At 47.9% G+C, this 21,398-nt stretch overlaps 2 protein-coding genes across 11 annotated transcripts in view; both read left to right on the top strand.

Annotated features, from left to right (window-relative positions):
- Positions 1–1,535, top strand: part of MSRA (methionine sulfoxide reductase A) — a 371,273-nt gene extending 369,738 nt beyond the window's left edge. For all 7 annotated transcript variants that reach the window (XM_033429865.2, XM_033429864.2, XM_012533340.3 and 4 more), the window contains one exon: positions 765–1,535. In XM_033429865.2, coding sequence (XP_033285756.2) covers positions 765–929 — 165 coding nt within the window. In that variant the 3' untranslated portion in view covers positions 930–1,535. The remainder of the gene's footprint in view (positions 1–764) is intronic.
- Positions 1–21,398, top strand: part of PRSS55 (serine protease 55) — a 161,833-nt gene that overhangs the window by 95,999 nt on the left and 44,436 nt on the right. Inside the window, exons 1-5 of one of the 4 annotated variants that reach the window (XM_033429858.2) lie at positions 4,281–5,763; positions 6,227–7,788; positions 8,737–8,816; positions 9,568–9,795; positions 11,545–11,626. In XM_033429858.2, coding sequence (XP_033285749.1) covers positions 11,608–11,626 — 19 coding nt within the window. In that variant the 5' untranslated portion in view covers positions 4,281–5,763; positions 6,227–7,788; positions 8,737–8,816; positions 9,568–9,795; positions 11,545–11,607. Of the gene's footprint in view, positions 1–4,280; positions 7,789–8,736; positions 8,817–9,567; positions 9,796–11,544; positions 11,627–21,398 lie in introns of those variants that run through there. The other 3 variants (XM_033429859.2, XM_049711253.1, XM_049711254.1) reach the window with 3 other exon arrangements.

The raw sequence follows: 21,398 nt of genomic DNA, 5'->3' as shown, positions 1-21,398 counted from the left end.
CCGTCTCCTGCCCCAAATAGCTCCGCTCTCCTCCCCCACTGGTGTTTACATGTGTTCCTTGCCTGGCAGCAGATGCCACCAGGCCTTAAACTGGGTCACAGAGGGCGGTGAGGGACCGACCAGGCCCTCAGGCCACGTCCTCCCCTGCCCTCACTCCCCAGAGGCTCCAGCCTGGAGCGGCAGAGCCCGGACCCCAGGTGGCCCCTGCCCTCCAGGCATCCTGGCGGGGTCCCTGCTGCCCAGAGCCACAGCCGGCGAGGGGTTCCTCTGTCCAGCCTGTGAGGGGGCAGAGGGGTCGGCACTGGGTGCTGCTGCAGCCTCCCCGCCCCCTCCTGCCCCGCCATCCCCTCTCACCGCAGCCAGGCGCCAATCCCCTCAGGGACCCCAGGCTCCCCAGGGCAGCCGGGGAGCCACACAGCCCTGCTGCTTCCCCTGGAAACAGGGTGGCTTCACGCAGACCCACAGGGCCCAAACCAGGGCTCCCGACACCCACGGGGGCAGAGGTGGTGTAGAGGGTAGAGCATAACTTACAGTCAGAACCAAACCCAATCAAACCCAACCCGGATTTCAGACCCCAGCGCCCTGGGGCACACGAAGGGAGAAGGTTGCCCAGAATAACCCAGCAGGGAAGTGGCCGAGCCCGGGCCCCAAGGACCGCTGCGCAGCCCCAGCCACGTGTCTGCCCCTCCCATCCTGACCTCCTGGCCCTCCTCCTTCCCGGGATCCCTGCGCTTCGGGTCCTCATGGCGCCTTTCCCTCCACAGGTTCTGTCGGAGCACGGCTTTGGCCTGATCACCACCGACATCCGCGAGGGACAGACTTTCTACTATGCAGAGGATTACCACCAGCAGTACCTGAGCAAGATCCCCAACGGGTACTGCGGCCTCGGGGGCACCGGAGTGTCCTGCCCTCTGGGTATTAAAAAGTAAAAAGTAATTTCTCCCCACATGTTCAGCCCTTGAGGTCACAGCAAAAATGCTTCCAACAAATCGGGCAATTCTTTTGTGGTTCATTCACCATCAGGTGCTTTTTGAAGTGCACAAAGGCATTCATAAAAGTCTGCTTTATTGAGGTGTAATTTACATGAAGTGCAGTGGCAAGCTGATAACATGTAATTTATCTTCTAATAAGTTATGGTGGGAGGAGAGCTGTGAAATTTTTTGGTTCATTTGGTGTCTGAACGAGAATAATGAATAATCAGTGTTCACCCTTCTTGTGCCTGGGTGCCTGCCGCGGGAACCAAGCTGGGAGATCGTTGGAGGGGATAGGGCATCCTTTATCTGTGCCCTGTCCCACCTCACAAGCCCTCCTGCCCTCCAGTGCCTTAAAATTTGCAAACATTTATAGCCACAATGAATCATTCACTGAAATACTTTGCCCAGCTGATCCTATACGTGTGTAAAGGGCTTTCTCTCTCTTTTCGGCCCTCCTCGTGGCAGAGAAGAGATGTGAGTTAGCTTGATGAATTTTAACGCTTTGCTCACAGCTATGAGAAGTGCTTGTTCTAATAAAAGTCTACAGTCTAATAATACAAACTGTCTGATATCTCATCTGTCTTTTACTTGTTTAGGTAGGATATTTCTAAGTATTGTAAGATAAATTTTAGAGCTCTCAAAGAGCTTGCGAGGGAAAAAGTCTTAAGAATCATTTTCCCCCAAACAGGAAATCTGATTGAAATCTTTAGAAAACAGGTACACCTCTAGCTTCTTGCAACTTTAGTAATAATAGCTGTTTTCAACATGCCAATTACAGCTGTCACATCAGGGGCTATTCTAGAGAGCAGACACATGGAATCCCTGCCCTAAAGAGTCTTTATAGTCAAGACCAGGGATGGGGGAAGTACACAATAAACAGGTAAACACATGAATAAGTAAGATAATTGCTGGTCCTGAGAAATGGTAGGAAGATGGTGAATAGGGCAAGATGTTAAGTTGTGTCTGGGTACTAGGAGTTGTGTTGAGAGCTGTGTTAGCCACGCTGGTTAGGGGAGGTGGTGAAGCGGTGAGGTCTGTAAGGTGGTGACACGTAAGTTGAGAACTGAATGATCTGAATGATGCAAAGGAGAAACGGACACACGAGTTGGGAGAGGAGAGCGGAGCTCTAGGGGCAGGAGATGGACTAAGAAATAAGACATGGTTCCCCCTGGATATAGCCCATTTCTTCTTTTCCCTCTTGGAATTCTGCTGTGCCCTAAACACCTCAAGAATGCTTAAGTGGAGTAGCTATCCCTAATCCCTGTCAGCATCCCCACTGTGGTTGCTTGAAGGAAGAGCTTTCCAAATACAAGGACCAGGAAGTATAAATGGCCCAAGACAGGGGGGATTTTGTGGTGTTTGAGAAACAGAAAGGCCAGTGGGGCTGGAATAGTGTGAATGAGGAAGGTATTGTGGAGAAGTATCTCAGGTAGGAAGAGCCAGACCATGCAGAGTCTTCTAAGGACATGTTAATAGATTAAAAATTTTATTCTAATTTATCCCTCCCCCACCCCCGTTCCCTTTGGTAACCGTTAACTTTGTTCTCAAAGTCTGTGAGTCTGTTTCTGTTTTGTAAATAAGTTCATTTGTGTCATATTTTAGATTCCACATATAAGTGATATCATATGGTATTTCTTTCTCTTTCTGATTTATTTAGTATGATAATTTCTAGGTCCATCTATGCTGTTGCAAATGGTATTATTTCATTTTTTTATGTCTGAGTAATATTTATATATATATACATACACACACACACACACACACACACACACACACACACACACACACACACACACACACCCCACATCTTCTTTATCCATTCACCAGTTGATGGACATTTAGGTTGCTTCCATGTCTTGGCTATTGTGAATAGTGCTGCTATGAACATAGGGGTGCATGCATCTTATTAGATGCATGCACCCCTATTAGAAATTAGAGATTTCTCCAGACATATGCCCAGGAGTGGGATTGCAGGGTCATATGGTAGCTCTATTTTTAGTTTTTCGAGGAACCTCCATACTGTTCTCCATAGTGGCTGTATCAATTTACATTCCCACCAGCAGTGTGGGAGGCTTCCCTTTTCTCCACACCCTCTCCAGCGTTTGTTATCTGTAAACTTTTTAATGATGGCCATTCTGACTGGTGTGAGGTGATACCTCACTGTAGTTTTGATTTGCATTTCTCTAAGAATTAGTGATGTTGAGCATCACTTCACGTGCCTGTTGGCCATCTGTATGTCTTCTTTGGAGAAATGTCTATTTAGGTCTTCTGCCTATTTTTTGATTGGACTGACAAGGGCGTCATTTCCAACATATACAAATAGCTCATACAACTCAATAACAACAACAGAAAAACCAATAAGCTGTGTGTTTCTTTCCCACCTCATCTCTAGGACATTTCTTCGTCAGTGATTTCCTGATCGTGAATCTCAGCATTGTTACTCATGGTCTCTGAGAGCCCAAAGCAGCATGTACTGAGGCTCTGAACCAGGTAGACGCAAAGGAAAGTAAAGAACAAGGACCCTTCTAGAGATCAAGTCTGCAGGTCTCAGGGATGAGCTTACAAATGAAGGGGAAGCAAGGAGCTGTAATGTTTCTCATTGCAGGAGCAAAGGAAATGAAAGAAGCTGTGGAAGATATCTGCTTGTGAGAGAGGGAGAGAATAGGCCTTCTGTTTCAGAGATCCTTGGCATACCCCTCCCTGTGGAAAGATGCTCCACCCAAACTTTGGAGAGGCCTCAAGCTGAAGTTGGTGACCTGCCTGAGTCCCAGGGGAACCATAGGCCTCTGAGTGGTCCCAGGTATATTTGAAGCGCTCCTATAGGTATATGATTATTTCAGGCACAGCTATTCATATGAGAATCCCTCCTCGCAACCTGCACCCCACCCTTGACCTTACCCCCCAGACTGAGAAGGACACTTGGTTGTGAGGCAATGCAGTGTTTAATCATGGGGATAATAGAAACATCACAAAATACAGTAACAAGATGGCCCAGGGTGATAGAAGCAAACTTTCCCTGGAGTCCGGTTCATGCTTGTAGGGCCTTTTTGACAGCTTCGTCTCCTTCTCAATCCATGACAGATAACTAGACACCTTCGTGTATACTCCAGATAGTTTCTTCCGGCCGCAGCCCACTCCCCAGCTGACAATGCCCAGCTGGTACCATTTGCTTGTGTTGGGTTTTTTCTGGCAAACCAGAGGCCCCCCCACTGTCACCCTAGGAGAGAAGAGTTGTTTGGGAGTGGAAGGGATGGTGGCAAGTTGCTCTTACAGCCTGTTGAGGGGTGGGCGCCTGGCGCGAGGCACAAAGCACTTCTGGTGTCATTGGAGGATGGGTGGATGTTTCTACCTTTGATGGGCTCTCCAACAACATGCCTATACTCCCAGCTCTGTGACTGTCAGAAAAGGGAGCGAACAGTTTGGTCAAAAGCAATGGTGATGAATGACAATTTGGTCAAAAAATAAATATCCATCATCATCATCATCCTGTGACATGCATTCATTCTGATATACCAAGGAGTGCTTTTCTGATCCGTTCTGCCTCTAAGCACTTTTTTGTTTGTTCAGAATTCTTTCAATTTCCCCAGAAAGACCTCATTTTGCTCTTTCTGTGCTGTTTACGATAGCAAAAAGTAAAAACTGAAACCCAGAATCCATTATGCCTTATACTAGGTCATTGGTTGAAGACAGCAGGCGTACAGACTGTATATACAGAACACAAAAAGTACAAAAACTGGGTCAAAATGTTAGACTGTGGTTCAAAACATCAATTTTTAAACAATTTACAAATTTTAAAGCATCATGGAAGAGATTGTCAAATAAGCACAGGTGGAGCAGACGTCATTGACATGAAAATGAAGGAATACACTGCCTTTCATACCCCCAAACCTTTCGGACCATTTAAAATTTTCTATTAAAGAATAACGTATCTTCAAAAAAAAAAGAAGAATGTATCTTCATCAAAAAATCAGAAAACTGGGGTATGGGAAAAGAACATGAAGAATACCCATAGTTATATAAGTAAATTTATATATAAGCACACACACACGATTGTGTATAAGAAGAATTTTCAGGTAAGATACAGTTAACATTGCTTCTCTAGGGAGTGAACAGGAGAACAATTATAAGAGGTAAACTTCCTCTTCACTGTACACCCCTCTGTACCCCTGGAATTTTCTTTACTGTGTACTGGTGAAATAAACCACATTTCTAATTTCAACCATGCAGAGGCAACTCTTCAGCCAAATGTAACTTTCCACATCCTCATGTATGCAAATACGTCATTATTATTTTACAGAAATAGGATCAGGCGGTACATAGTGTCTCACAGCTTACAAAGATCTATTTTTGAAAATATTAAGTAACACATAGAAGAGTCAGAAAGAAGCACTATTTAATGATATGCCAAAAATACAAAACAAACAACAATGCCCCCCAAATATGGTATGGGTTTATTTGGTTTTTTTAAACCAGATTGTTATCATGAGCAAATTGCTGTGCCCATCAGCTTCCTTTGAACCAAACTGTTCTTCATCCAGTTCTTTGAAGTCATTGGAAATTCCCATGACCTTTCTTTAAAATGAAGAATGACACTCGCTTCTCTAGGGATGATGAGATCTATGTGAAAGACGTACAGTTAAGAATTTAAATTTCTGGAGCCAAACAGACCTTGGTTCAGATCCCAGGGTGAATACGTGGTTGAGAGAATGTGAAATTTTTCTTCAGGGTTTTGAGGCTCATTTTTAGGCTGGTGATGATTGTACCTCTCCCGCAGGACCACGGTGTGAAGGTAAGCACATGACACCTATAAAACACTATGCCTGGCCCTAATACATAGCAAGCCTGTACTCCCTGGCGGCTCCCACCATTTTTGCGGTGGGTGAACCAGGCACATCTGGGCGGGGCCGTGCTGGGCTGCTGGATTTGAGCCCGGTTTCTATTGGAACCCAAAAGATGGCTCTCACCCCTGAAGTCAGCGTGCCTTGGTTGGAACTCGGTGTCTGTCATTGACCTTGCTGGTGTGTCTTCTGCAAGGCTGTCCGCTTTCCTGGTCCTCCTTTTCCCATCTAAAATAGGCCTGCTTCCTAGAGCTAGTTTGATGTATTTGTGGAAGCAGTTTGTATGCTCTTGAGCACTGAACAGATGTAAGAGATGATGATGGAGAAAACAATATTCGTAGTGTTTACCGTGACCCTCCTCTGCACTATGCTCCTCTGAATGCTTTTGTGTATTGACTCATTTTATCTTCACAGCAGTCCTAAGAGGACTCTTAGTAGTCCCATTTTACAGATGGGGAAATCTGAAAAGGCACAGGCACAGAGGGGACTCCAGGCGGTGAGTAGAGGAGCTGGGAGGGAAGCTAAGGGAGCCTGCAGCCCTAACCGCTGGCCTGCACAGCCTGCCTTTGGTTACAGAGCATCCCTCCCAAATTCATGTCCACCTGGAACCTCAGAATGTGACCTTACTTGGAAATACGATCTGTGCAGATGTAATTAGTTCCATTAAGATGAAGTCCTACGGGATTAGCATGGGCCCTACTCCAATAACTGGTATTCCTATCAGAAGAGAGCAGAGGAGACACACGCATACAGGGGGGAAGGCCTGTGAAGATGGAGGTACAGACCGGAGGGCTGCACCTACAGGCTAAGGAACGCCCAGGGTCGCCCGAAACCACCAGAAGCCAGAAAAGGCAAGGAAGGATCCTCCCCTAGACCCTCCAGAGGGAGCATAGCCCTGCCGATGCCTTGATTTGGGACTTCTGGCCTCTGGGAGAGAGCACGTTTCTGTTGTTTTTTTTGTATTTTTGTGTGGTACGCGGGCCTCTCACTGTTGTGGCCTCTCCCGTTGTGGAGCACAGGCTCCGGATGCTCAGGCTCAGCGGCCATGGCTCACGGGCCCAGCCGCTCCGCGGCATGTGGGATCTTCCGGGACCGGGGCACGAACCCGTGTCCCCTGCATCGGCAGGCGGACTCTCAACCACTGCGCCACCAGGGAAGCCCACGTTTCTGTTGTTTTAATCCACCTCCTATCCAGAGGAGAAAGGAGGCAGCCAGGTAGCCTGGCACTGCTGGCCAGCTTTCTGGGTCAGCCCCTCTCCAGGCCATGGAGAAGCTATGTTACCTTGCAGGTGTCCTTCCCACCTTGAAGGTCCCCGGCGCACAGCATGCTCGTGGTGAGCAGAGGCGTCGTGGGGACGCATGTTTCCCACTCGATCAGCTGGATGTTGACTTTCCAGAGCACTGTTTCCGTACTTCGCTTAGGAACTGACCCAAAGAAGAAACAGATGGGGAGAGAACTCTGAGCGCAGCGTGGTCCCTTTGGAGGACCCACCCACATCATGTCTTTTCACCTCAACAACAAGGGAACTGCTCTGTGGCCCCGGCAATGACCCAGATTTGGACTGGGTGAGGAGGGGGTAGGAGGGGTGTCCGGGAGACTCTTGAGCCCACCCTCTCTGAATCAAGAGCTCCTAGGACTGGGTCTCTACTGGATTTCAGCCTCAGTGAACCATTTTCTCACCCCGCCAAGGGTGCCAGGTTCCAGCTAGGGTCCTAAAAAGGAGTTTCATTCAAATCCATGAGGATGTAAAGAGAACCCACGATGACAAGTTCTGTCCTGGGACCCACAGCACAAAAAGATGGGCTTGAAGCTTGTGTCGGGGTCCTTGAGGAGTTCACTGCCTGTGGGCTCTAGCTGAGCCCAACTCCTAGAACGTCCACTTCCGAAGATGGGGATGTGTTCCTCTTTGTATGTTGCTGAATCCCCGGAGCCTACAACACTGCCTGAATCATAGAGGAGTTTCAAAGAAAATGAGGTAACTGAAGCATGGGGAACTCTAAGTTAAGAAGGTGGCCTTGTTTGCGAAGCTATTGAAAAGCTTCTAAGGGCAACTCCCAAGGAGGAATCTAACACAGCTCTGAGATTTGGGACCACGTGGGAATCCACGTAGAGCCCTTTGGGTGCCTCCTTGGAAGAGCAGTACTGAGTGGAATATGATCTTTCCTGCTCTGTTGATTATGGGGAAAGTCACATTCACCAAGAAGGAAGACAAAAGGACCCCATTTTGTGGGTTGGCTGGGCAAACTGGCAGGAGTAGGTTACAGGTTAAATCTAGAAGGACAAATTTACATTCGGTTTATCCCCTCCTCCTTCGCCTGGACCTGTGGCTCTCAGAGATTTTAGCCACAGAGCCCTTTATCACAGGGGGCAGAACTGGCACCATCAATTGGAACGGAGCTGCTCTGGCTGACATTGGCGTGGACTTCCCAGAGCCCAGCCCCTTTTCCCATTGGTATGTCCCTCCGCATTCCTCCAAACCACCCTGAAGCCTCTGAACACCTCTGCCTGGGTTTTCCCTGAGGCCCTGTTTAGGGTTCCTGTTTCACAATATGGACCTAAGACTTGCTACATGCGCTCAGGGAGGATGGCTCCCATGTGGACTGAGCAGAAGGGTCATCGTGGTCCACGAGGCTGACCTCCTGAGGCCAGCAGAGCCTCCAGACTTTGCTTCTCATTGCAAACCTCAGCCAAGGTGCCACCCCACCTCCCCGTTGGGCTATAGTAACTTACTAGTAGTGCCCCATCCAGTCTCCCAGCAGTTTCTCCAGCTCTCTGTGTCAGTGACCTCTGAAAGTCAGATGGGTAGCTTCTTGACACCCAAGTTAGGTGGGGATTTGAGCAACAGCAAAGCAATGTCATTAATGTAGAACCAGCTGTCAAAATAATAGTGAGTAATTAGCTTGTCCACTTTTATCTTTGTCAGGTTTTCGGTGTCAAGATTTCCTTTACCATGCACGACCTCCAAGGTAGATCTTATTCCAAAACAAAAGAAAGAGAAAACAGGTAAGTGGTGGGAGGGTGAAAGGTGAGCCTTAGGAGAAAATACCTGCACTCGTGTGAGACTGTGATCCTGAGAGCATCTGCGGCTCTGCACCTGACACGGAGCCAGGGGGGAGGAGCCTGACCTGAGTGCCTAGCCTGCCCTCTGGCCAACCAGCTCTTGCCCTGACAGCTCTTTGCTTGGGCAAATTCACTTGTAAATTTCATCAACAAATGTCTGGGAAGCCATACTATGGCATAAGTAATTGAGGGACTTGATTTGCAAGAAAAGCTGACTGGCGATATCACAGACACCTTGGAAGTTTTGCAAAAATATTTTGTAGGCTGGGACTCAGACAGCACCTTCTGCCATGCAGCCAGGCCTGGCACCCTGCCCTCAGGGCCTAATCCTTCTATGATTTCTCCAACTCCGTGATCTCTGTCAGCCCACTCTCTCCCTGAGTGAGAGCAAATGCTTAGGAAGGGACTCTCTAGGGGTTTGGACCAGGACTACACGCACCTGGCAAAATGCTGAGAAGCCCAAGGAACATTTGCTCTGCAGTGTAGGTCCCACACAGCAAGCCATGCAACACCCTAGGAGGAGAACGGTTTCTTTCCACCTGCAAAGTGTGATATTTAACACAGGTGTCTACCTCCTGGTATTTTGTTTTATGGCTGATGAACGTGAATAATAGGCATGTCGGGGCAAATATTCTACCACACTGGTATGAAAAAAAATTCTATCTGCAACACTTACTTATTTTTGTTTTTGAAGCAATGGGCTGCAGTTAGAATCCACCACACACTGAGGATCGATCCTCCACAGAGATGATTCCCACCGTCAAGGATACGCGTCTGCCATGGGAAATCTACAACGTCTGCAGGCACCCCGCCTATGATATCCAAAGCTTCTGACTTCTCAGAACTGTTTATTCTTTGGCCACATTTCACTAAGAGCAGAAAGAAGGAAGAGGGAGGAGAGACCCAGCGCCCAACAGTCAAGGTTGGTTGGCTTGGAAGACACTTAAGTATGATGCCCCTTTCTCACCCCCCAGCACACAGACAGCAGTGACTCAGCCAGTTTACTACCAGGTGGGAGATCCGTCAAACAAAAACAATACCCTGCACACCTACCAAGGGCACCACAATTACGAGATTGTGCTTGTGGGTGCCTTCACCGTAGTTGTGCTTCTTGGAAGGGTCTCCTGGAAGGGTCTCCGTCTGAGGGCCTGTGAGGAAGGGCACACAGCCACGAGCCCTGGGGCCGGATCTTGCTCTTGCACCCTAGTAGGGAAGCCCAAGGGAAATTGACCAGCCCCTCCTTTCCCAGCTGATTCCTGCATTTTCTGTTGTGATTTCTGCACACCACCGTGTTTCACCCAGTTTTAATTCTAAAGATCATCCCAGCTGCACCTTGAGAGAAATTTAAATTTTGGCATTTCCTATGTGATAGGATTGTTTTGACAGCCTCTAGTGGGTTTCCAACATCATTTGAGTAATGGGAAACAATAAACATCATAAAATCTAAAATGTTGACTGCTTACTACTTGCCAGGCACCATTCTGTTCTAAATTAATTAATTCTCATAAAAACCTCACAAGATAGTTGAAATTATCATCATCTCATTTTAAAGGGTAGACAACAAAGGCAAGTTTAAGGTTAGGACAACTGGCCAAGACCAACAGCTAATAAATGACTAAGCTGAGATTTGAACTTAGGCAGTCTGTCTCTGGAGTCTGTTCTCATAACCACTGGGCAAACTGCCTAAGTGTTAACCATACTTATACCTGGGGAGAAAAGTCCATGACATTCATGATATTTCACAGAAGAGTCTCATTTGAGAGGTATATCTATTCAAACCGTCTCTACTGCACACATGGTACCATCACCACACACCATATAGCCAACAACCTCATCACCACACAGCCTCGCCACCATGTATGTCCCCACCACACATCACCATCAACCACACCACTCAGCACTACACGTTTTACCGCCGCCATTGCACATCGGCACCACCACCAGTCACCACCACTGCTGCCTCTCATCTCTGCCTTTGGGTTTCTCTCCTCCGACTTCCCGGGCCCTTCAGCTCCCCGGAAGTGCTCTGCTTCTTCCCATCTCGGGGCTCTTCCCCATGCTCCTGCCAGAAAGACAGGCTCCTCCCTCATCTGTCTTGCTCCTCTTTGCCTGTGTAACTCCTGTGTATCCCTCAAATCTTAGCTCCTTCCTTGCCTTTTAAGATTACACCAGCTACCCTCAGTATAACTTTCTTACTCAACACCCCACCTTCCCCTCAGGACACTAGCAACAGTGCTGAAGCATTTGTGAAACTGTTGAAGTCTACTTCCCCCATTAAACTGTAATCTCTGTGAGGGGTTCCCATTGCTCCTGTCAAGGAAGACCACACATTGTAAGGAACCTGCAGCCCAATCTCAGATGAAAAGGTTGAATTTTCAGAGCCAACAAGGGAATCTTGGACTTAATATACAAGAAAACAATGCTGGATCTCTGGAAAATTTTTTAAATACTTAATTAAAATAATAGTTTGTGAATATTTAAACAGAATTACCAGTGATTAGTAGTCAAATTGGCTTAATAATTTAAAAGCCCCATATATTAATCTTTTGCTACAAAATGAGAGCCACTTACTGAGCACCTACCATGAGTCAGCCTCTGTATTGTGTGTGTGAGAGACACTTAATAATGCCAGCAAACCTCTGAGCTGTGGTTTATTATCCCCATTTCACAGACGAAGAAACAGTCTTGGAGAGATCACGTGATTGCTGAAGACCATTCAGCTTACAAGTGACAGATGGGGATCTTTCGGGCAGGTATGTCTGGTTCTAAAGCCCAGCTGTTTATTCATCTTGCTCGTAGCTTACATGGTATGTCTATATTTCGGCAAATCATCCACTCAATTCTTTGAGAATCATATTTGGCTAAAATGTTGGTATGCGGTTTGGATGATTTCTCTCTAAGGCGAACATCAAACTGGCTGAGATATTACATCTAAAGCCTTGATCACTGACTGTATCCCGGAAGGGAGGCTTTCTGAGTGAGGTGGGAAGAAGGTTTCACCTGGAGCTATCTGATTGGTGGGCAGTGGCAGCCTGCCACCCTCTGTGTAGAACAAGATGTTCAACACAAAAGGGAAAGCAAGATCTGTTGGCATTTTCTGCTGATGGTTCGGAGGTGTTGGAGCGGCAGTAGGATACCAGGCCAAGCTGGTACTAACAGATGCCTTTAAAACCTAAATGGGTAGAAAGTCGTCTTACACTTGGGGAAAAAAGTGCATAATCATGACACAAAACTGAGCAAGAACTGATATTTAATAGATTACAGAATAGAGATTGAAAACTATCTGATCACATCTGAGTCCTGGGCATGAACCGTCAATACTGAACTCAACAAGGACTAGAAATAAAGTCTTGCAACTCCAGTCAAAAAAAATAATAGATCCCAAACTCGAGGTTGTGAGAGGAGCTTTGACTTGGAAGTTTTTCATATGAAAATATCAACCACAAGATGCTGATGAGATGACCTGACCGATAAGCACTCCACTTCCTAGACTGTAGCATTTGACGGTCGTTGGTCTGGGGCCTCGAGGTGTAAGAATAGCATTAACAAGTGGAGCGTGTTCAGAGGTGAGTAACTAGCATGTTGGGAAGCCTCATTATAGGGAACATAAAAGGTCGGGGCTTCAGACTCCTGCAGGGTTTTCTTAAAGACGTGGTATCAGACTTGCTCAGATCCAGTGTCAGTGGGTGAAAACCATATGTTGGCATGAAAAGATCTTACAGTATAAAAATTCTGCCATATTGTTACATTACACTTTGTTGGACATTACACAGAACTGAGGGTGACCTGGACAATCTGGGACCTGTGGTTAATTCAGGGGAGTCCCTGGGAGCCCGGGGAATTTGTATATTTTTCAATATAAAAATGCACTTCATAGAGTTCTCTATAGTGGAATAGGCTACCTCTAGGTTCTTCAGTTTTCTCACCTTAAAATGAGGGGACTCAATAAAATCATCTCTAAGGTTTTTCCCAGTTCTAAAATACTCTACTTTTACAGTTTAAAATGACGAGGGGGAAACATTTTTACTTAAATTACATTAATATAAAACATAAGGGGCTTCCCTGGTGGCGCAGTGGTTGGGAGTCCGCCTGCGGATGCGGGGAACACAGGTTCGTGCCCCGGTCCGGGAAGATCCCACGTGCCGCGGAGCGGCTGGGCCCGTGAGCCATGGCCGCTGAGCCTGCGTGTCCGGAGCCTGTGCTCCGCAACGGGAGAGGCCACAACAGTGAGAGGCCCCCGTACCGCAAAAAATAAATAAATAAATAAATATTTTTATTAAAATTCTTACATATAAACATTGAAGCAAACTTTAGCTTCCTTATTCTGAATTTTTCCTTAAGAGGTATGTGATTTTCAGTACAACAGTTTAAATGCTGTATTGATATTGATGTCAGGCTGCCAGTGGTCATGCAGACTGAAATGTGAATGTATTTACATGAAAAGTCTTATGCAAGTCCAAAAGTTCTTCTATATTTTTACATGCTCAATGGCTCAACTTTGTTGAAAATTAGAATTGGGGCTGGCCTGGAAAAATAAGAGACCCATGGTTGTGAATCTTAGGAGAGTTCCTGGGAGTCTAAGGGGTTTATATATATAGTCTGTAGATAAAAAACCAAATGAAGTCTTAGGTCCGCCAGCACTACAGATCAAACTCCTGGTGAGGGAGTTCAGAAATCTTCCCTTGCAAATCCCACTGCAGTGAAATCACTGCAGACTGTAGATTTTTGCCAAGTGACTGGTTGATCCAGACCCAGAGATGTGACCAAACAAATTAAGATAGGGAGGTCTCATCTCAGCTTTTTAGTTGAGTGTCTTCTCTTTGCCTGCACCATCAGGGTGTCTCAGAAATTCTTTTTGCCCCAAAAGACCCTTTCAATATATTGGTCACCATGAGAAAAAGAGAAGCATGATTGGAGAAACAACTCAAGTCTGCAGAAGGCACTGGTTTTAGCCTGGAAATTTCCTAGCTGGCAGGGTGCCTGGTGAAGAGGGAAGGAGTGAGATTTGGAGTCAGAAGTTCTGAGTCGGCTCCATTGGCTAGCTGTGTGACTTGGAGCCACTGATTTAACCTCTCTGAGCCTCAATGTCCTCATCTTTAATACAAAGATAAGTATTAACACAGTCTAATGCCTATTTTTTCATGTCACATTGATTTAGAGAGATGACATTTGGTTTCATTCTAGTTTGGACCAAGGAGAGAGAAGTCTGAGGTTTGCCCAAGACTTTTGGTTCAATCTGGGGTCATCTCTGGGCAACATTTCAGTGGGAGGATGTACCTGCTGGTCGTCTTCCTGCATCAGTGGCCATTCCTTCTCATACTTTTCTGCCAAATCCACCTCTTCTTCCAAAACTCACGGCTTAATCCTCAGACCACTTCTTTCTCTATGCACTTTGGCTAGAGTATCTCATCCTAGCCAGGCTTCAAATATCATCTTTATACAGATGTTTTCACGTTTACCCTCTCAGGCCTCTCCACTGAGCTGCCAACCCATTAACCAACTGCCCTACTCAGTATCTCACAAGAACGTCTAAGAGTTGCCTCAAACTTGACGTGGCCCAAACTGAACTATGGAACCTGACCCCACTCCACATCTTTCTTGTAAGCCTTCCACAGTTCTTTGGATGGTACCACACCCGTCTGTTTGCTTAGGCAAGAGTTATCCTTGACGTCTCCTCTTTCCCTCACTCCCCACGAGCAGTGCATCGGTCAGTCCCATCAACTTTACCAAACAATGTCCTTCACCAGCCATCCTCTCCATCCCCCCTGCTATAAACCCATCCAGGCCGTCATCCTGTCCTGCCCACTAACTCGTCCCCCTCCTTCCACTCTTGCATCCCCACTCCTACACAGTCTATCCTCTGAAGCAGCCAGAATGTTTTCTCAAGCACCTCTCATTTCTCACTCTCTGAAGGCTTCCCACTGTGACCAGAATAAAATCCAAGGTCCTCACTGGGCCTTTACGAGCCCGTCTTTCTCCAGTGGCCCCTTCCCATTCACTCTGCCCCAACTTTACTGGCCTCTCTGCCTCTAAAACATACCCCGCTCACTCAGTCTCAGGGCCTTTGCACTTGCTGTCACTTCTGCTTGGAAATACGTCTCCTTCTCATCAGATGGGTCTCAGCCCAAGTCTTGTCATCTCAGGAAGGCTTTCCATGACCACCTCTTAGAACAGTCTCACCTCCCACCTGCAGACCTCCCATCGCATTAGCCTGTTTCATCTGCTTCATACCATTTAACAGGAGCTGGAATTAACTTATTTATTTATTCATTTCTATGTTTAATACTTCCCTCCCCTCACTAGATAGCAAAACTGCTTAAGGGTAGGAATTGAGTGTGTCATTCTCTGATATAAAACATCTCTCTCCTAAAACAGCTCCCAGCACGTGATAGAGGTTTGATATCTGTCAACCAGCAAACTGACAGCATAGCATGAGGCTCCATAAATTCTCCGGACTCAGGGAGATGAATCCATAGTGGGTATTAAGACGCTGCCGTCATTACAGTTATATTATTTGTGTTTTGCATTAGACCAGTTAGGCTCCACATGATCCTTCAGGATGTTTTCAAGGAGAACGCAGCCGAGAAATTCCTTTTTCTGATCACACAGGGCCTTAAAGCTGCAGGACGTGGCTAGGTAGCATCTCCAGATGGACAGCTAGTTACCCCTCTCAAATGGTTTACTTACATTGGCCCTTCACTCTGGAAAACTCTGGTACCTAACATAGATGTTAAATGCACAAACACACACATACAGACGCAGACACGGCTTCTCCACGTGTAACTTTAAAGTTGGGAGTGTGTGGGGAGCAATGGTCTGAAAGTCTGGTCCAGGGGCCCCAGCATCAGATTCACTGGAGGGGCCTTATTAAAAGTGCAGTTCCTCAGATCCCACCCAGTACTACACAATCGACATCCTAGAACTTGACCTTTTGAACAAGCTCCCCAAGTGATTCTCCTGGCCGCCGAGGAGAGAGAGCCCCGGAGAGGCACAGACCCAAGAACACCATGAGAGACCTACGTGCCAGGCCGCCGTGTGACCAGGGCAGCAGCAGGGCGACTGGCAGCAGAAGCACCGCTCTTCCGTCCCTCTGTCCTGTCATTGGCCCTGGTCTTTACTCAAGTCGATGGAGGAGCTTCAGGTGAGACTGCACATGTCCAATTCAGAAAGACCGAGTCAGGGCCTCACTCTCTGTGTCTGCAATCTCACAGCCCAGCCTGATGCCCAGGTCACAATAGGGCACTGGGTGGAGCCAGCACAGTCCAGACAAGGCAGCCAGGAGGCATCCTGGACCAGGGCCTGATGATTCCATGAGCCAACCCTCTGGGATGTGGAGGGCCGTGTGGAAGCAGGGGCAGAGGCAGTGGAGCGGGAGGACCTCACACCAGATGGGCTCCTGCAAATCAGGGCATCTCAGACTCACTAATGCATCAGGAAAAAAAGAGTTAAAGGCCTTCCTCAGGAGAAGGGACCTGAGGCTGCTGGTCCAAACAAGTTAGGTGATACAGCGGAGCAAGCACAGACTCAGAATCCTACAGCAGAGAGCTCACATCACCAGTGGGACCTGAACTTTGAGCCTCAGATTACTCATCTGTAAAATGGGGATAGTCATAATATTTACATCAATATATTGTTGGATTAGTGAGATAGTGCATGTATCTAGGACCTGGCAAATACCAAGCCCACGATTTTAATTCTCTACCAATTTCATGTCTTCCAGAAAAGGAAAGCACATTGACCAGCCGTTTCTATGAATAAGACGTGCATAAAATACAAAACCCATGCATAGATGGGCTGCAGGGTGGCTTTTGTTCATATATTTCATTCATTTGTTTGTCCACTAGGTGACCTAGCACTTTACAGAGCATTTTCTATACGCCAGGCTTGGAGAATGATGCAGAGATAAACAATATTTGTTCTCCATCTCCTAGAATCTGGGAGGGACATGTGAGCAGAGACACCACCTTAATACACTGGGACAAGTGTATCACTGGGAGCTGCAGAGGGGCACCCAACCCAGTGTGGGGGGAGCACAGGTGTGTGGTGGGTGGGGAAAGAGGCCACCAGGGAAGATTCTCTAGAGGAAGAAATAAGCCCTGTCTGGGCTGAGTCAGTCCACTGAGAGAGATGATGTTAGGGAAGGGCCAGAAGACATATGTTATGGGTTGAATGGTGTCCTCCCCAAATTCATCTGTTGAAGTCTTAACCTCTAGTACCTCAAAATGTGACCTTATTTGGAAACAGGGTCATTGCTGATGTAATTAATTAAGATGAGGTCATATGGAGCAGGGTTGGCCCCTAATCCATTATGACTGGTGTCCTTACAAGAAGGGAAAATTTGGATACATAAACCCACACAGGGAGAGCGCCATGTGGAGATGGGAGTTATGCTGCCACAAGGCAAGGAACTGCCAGAAGCTGGGAGAGAGGTCTAGAACAGATCCCTCCCTTCCGAGGGGGCACGACCCTGCCAACACCTTGATTTTGGACTTCTGGCCTGCAGAACTCCAGACAATAACTTTCTGTTGTTCTGAACGACCCAGTTTGTGGCACTTTGTTATGGCAGCCCTAAGGAACTAATACAGCATTCTAGATGGGCAGAAAATGCGTGCAAAGGTATGGGAACCGTAGGAAGTTTTAAGTTAAACCATATAGAGTTGCTGGTTTAGTAGCTCAAAAGTGGTCTAATACTGGCAAATTCGAATAGTTCAGACTAATATGTTGAGTTGGAATAATGTGCAAGATTGAGCAGTAGACAGGCCAATTTATTAAATAAAGTTCGACTCTGAATACAGTCTTCCCCACTATACAGCCACAGATATATTCTCATGAGAAATCACCATGAATGCGACAGGTGTGTGGAGAACAAGTATTATTACTAAAGATTGGCAAGAGCTGTAGGTGTAAATGTTTTCCAGAATTCTATGCATAATGGACTTCCATTTTAGGGAAAATGACTATGGGACTTTTTCTTTTCCTAGCTTTTTTAAGGCTTTACAATTTATTTTTAAAGCTCTTGGGGATATCCTATCAGAATAAGCGAACAGCAGATGAAATATTAGGAAGTTAGTTCATGTTATTCGATGTGGAGTTTTAACATAACAAGCATTTACTATCCATCTCATAGCTATAAGCAAAGCATTAGAATTCATCAACCTAACATATCTTTTCTCTGCCAGGAGGGGGCCTGAAATGGGAGACACAGCCTCCTTATCTCTGTTCTCTAGAAAACAACACGAATTTGAGCTCAGCAGATACAAACATTTCATTGCAGCTATAAGTGTTTGCAAACTTTGGGGCCCTGGAGGGCACATGTTCATATGAGGTGGAACAGGGCATAGATAAAGAATTCCCAAGGTCACCAGGCTTAACCACGTGGCTTCCATGGCTGGCCCCAGAGTTCTGAACAGGATAACACAGCATATGCGTGATCTTCATTCAGATCCCAAAGAATCCCCAAATCTCCCAGCACGTATGTGCATGAATTCACATTTTTATCAAAATACCATTGCATGAAGACACATGTCCACACCAAGACCCGTACACAATGTTTATGGTGTTTTTATCCATAAGTACTAAAAACTAACACCCTACATGTCTGTCAGTTGAGTGGATAGCCGGTGGTCCATCCAGACAACAGCAATAGTCCTCTGCAATAGAAAGGAGCAGACCACTGACTGCAGACCACATGCTATAACCATGAACCTCCAGTGCCTTCTGCTGAGTTGAAGGAGCTGGATAACTGCTACCTTCAGTATGATGCACAGACAGGCAGAGATAGCACATCAGTTGTCACCAGGGGCTGGGACTTGGGGAGGGGGATGAGTTCCAAGGGGCACCGCAGAACTTTCTGCGGTGGTGAAAAGTTCTGTGTCTTGACTGTGGTGGTGGTTACATAGCCATCTTGCACTTGTCAGAATTCATGGAACCATACCCCTTAAAAAGGTAATTTACTAAATTTAAATTATATGTCAAAAACCAGACTTCTTAAAAATGCCTTTGTGCACTTCAAAAAGCCACTGTGAACCACAAAAGAATTGCCTGCTTTATTGAAAGTGTTTTTGTTGTGATCTCAAGGGCTGACCACGTGGGGAGAGATTCCATTTTAATTCTGGCTTAGTCTGCTCAGGCTGCCATAACAAAATACCATAGACTGCTGGCTTACACAACAAAAATTTATTTTCTCACAGTTCTGGAGGCTGAAAGTCCAAGATCAAGGTGACAGCCTACCCAGTTCCTGGTGAGGCCTCTCTTCCCTGTTTGCAGAACACTGCCTTTTCACTGTGTCCTCTTATGGCCTCAGTACAGGCTTATGGATGGAGAGAGACCACTCTGCTATGCCTTCTTGTAAGGACACTAATCCTATAGGATCAGGCCCCCACCCTTATGACCTCATTTAACCTTAATTTCTTCCTTAGTGGCCCCATCAACAAATACAGACACACTGGGGGATAGGGTTCCAACATGTGAATTCTGGGTCCATAATAAATACTCCATGGACAGGACACTCCGGTGCCCCTGAGGACGAGGCTGCAGTACCCGTTGGGGATCTTGCTCAGGTACTGCTACTGGTGGTAATCCTCTGCGTAGTAGAAAGTCTGTCCCTCCCGGATGTCGGTGGTGATCAGGCCAAAGCCGTGCTCTGACAGAACCTGTGGGGGGAAAGCCGCCATGAGGACCCGAAGCGCAGGGATCCCGGGAAGGAGGAGGGCCAGGAGGTCAGGATGGGAGGGGCAGACACGTGGCTGGGGCTGCGCAGCGGTCCTTGGGGCCCGGGCTCGGCCACTTCCCTGCTGGGTTATTCTGGGCAACCTTCTCCCTTCGTGTGCCCCAGGGCGCTGGGGTCTGAAATCTGGGTTGGGTTTGATTGGGTTTGGTTCTGACTGTAAGTTATGCTCTACCCTCTACATCACCTCTGCCCCCGTGGGTGTCGGGAGCCCAGGTTTGGGCCCTGTGGTTCTGTGTGAAGCCACCCTGTTTCCAGGGGAAGCAGCAGGGCCGTGTGGCTCCCCGGCTGCCCTGGGGAGGCTGGGGTCCCTGAGGGGATTGGCGCCTGGCTGCGGTGAGAGGGGATGGCGGGGCAGGAGGGGGCGGGGAGGCTGCAGCAGCACCCAGTGCCGACCCCTCTGCCCCCTCACAGGCTGGACAGAGGACCCCCCTCGCCGGCTGAGGCTCTGGGCAGCAGGGACCCCGCCAGGATGCCTGGAGGGCAGGGGCCACCTGGGGTCCGGGCTCTGCCGCTCCAGGCTGGAGCCTCTGGGGAGTGAGGGCAGGGGAGGACGTGGCCTGAGGGCCTGGTCGGTCCCTCACCGCCCTCTGTGACCCAGTTTAAGGCCTGGTGGCATCTGCTGCCAGGCAAGGAACACATGTAAACACCAGTGGGGGAGGAGAGCAGAGCTATTTGGGGCAGGAGACGGATGAAGAACTCGTCATTGTTCCCCATGGATCTTAGCCCGTTTCCTTTCCCTTTTGGATTTCAGCTGTGCCCTATTTCTTTCCTGGTACAGGCTGCTCGGGGTATCTGAGCGCAAGGCAGCAGAGACGCGACCCAGGTTCACTGATTCCATTTTGGACAGGGGTGCGCGGTGGGACCTTGGACTTGTGTCCCCAGTAAGGGAACTGCTGACGGCCCGGTGGCTCATGGGGATGGAGTCCTCACATCTGCCAGGAAGGGCGGGTGGGTCTAGTCTTTGAGTCCAGCATGAATCCATGGCCTGACCTTGTGCTGAGCCCTGTCGTGACTTTCTGAATTTCCATCCAGCCCACTGAGGTGGAAACAAGGAGGCTGATGGCTCCAAACCCTCAGGGCTGGGGTGTTTAGGGAGACGGCCCTGAGCAGAGGGATTCGAGAGGGTCCCAGAAGGAGGTCGAATTCCACTCAGAAAGTTGAAATGAAGCTACTTTCATGAAGGGACAGAGAGCTGTGGGCGTCGATCGTAAAGTGTCCCCGTGCAGGAGGGCATTTCAGAGACTGGCCACAGCCTTCAGCCACAGGGACAAGGACAGAAAGTCTAGTTGCTGGAATCCAGTGAGAACGGCAGGTACGGAGGAGAGATCCTGGCAGGAACTGGGTCAAGGAGGGACCCTGCCACTGGCAGCCCAGTGGCCCCAACCAGAAGGGACAGGGAAGAAATACCCCAACCCCTTCCCTTCCTACCTCGTGCCTGCCAGTGCCTCCCATTGCCCGGGGCAAGCCACGTGACGTTTAGGATCCCCCAGGTGACCAGTCCTGAGGAACCAGCCTCCCGGGACTCAGGGAAGGACAGCCAGTGCATTTGTAGTGGTAAAATGGGGACAAATGGAAAATTACTGCGCAGCATCGTCTCCTGCTCCCTCCCAGAGAATAGGATTGAAAGCTGTGAGCCATTCTTATTTCAGGACGGGTAAAGATAGCCAGCTGCCCAGTAAGGCTTTTCCTGGTGATGTGTTGGTCTCAGCCTATTGATAGCCAGGCTGTCAGCTAGGAACGCTGGTGGCACTCGTCCAGACCATATTACTTGCAGCCAGCCCCCGCAGATATCTCCC

This window comes from Orcinus orca, chromosome 6, assembly GCF_937001465.1.
Source record: "Orcinus orca chromosome 6, mOrcOrc1.1, whole genome shotgun sequence".
In the NCBI taxonomy this organism is placed as follows: Eukaryota; Metazoa; Chordata; class Mammalia; order Artiodactyla; family Delphinidae; genus Orcinus; species Orcinus orca.
The sequence above is the reverse complement of the archived record's forward strand: the minus strand, read 5'-3'. Positions and strand labels throughout refer to the sequence as shown.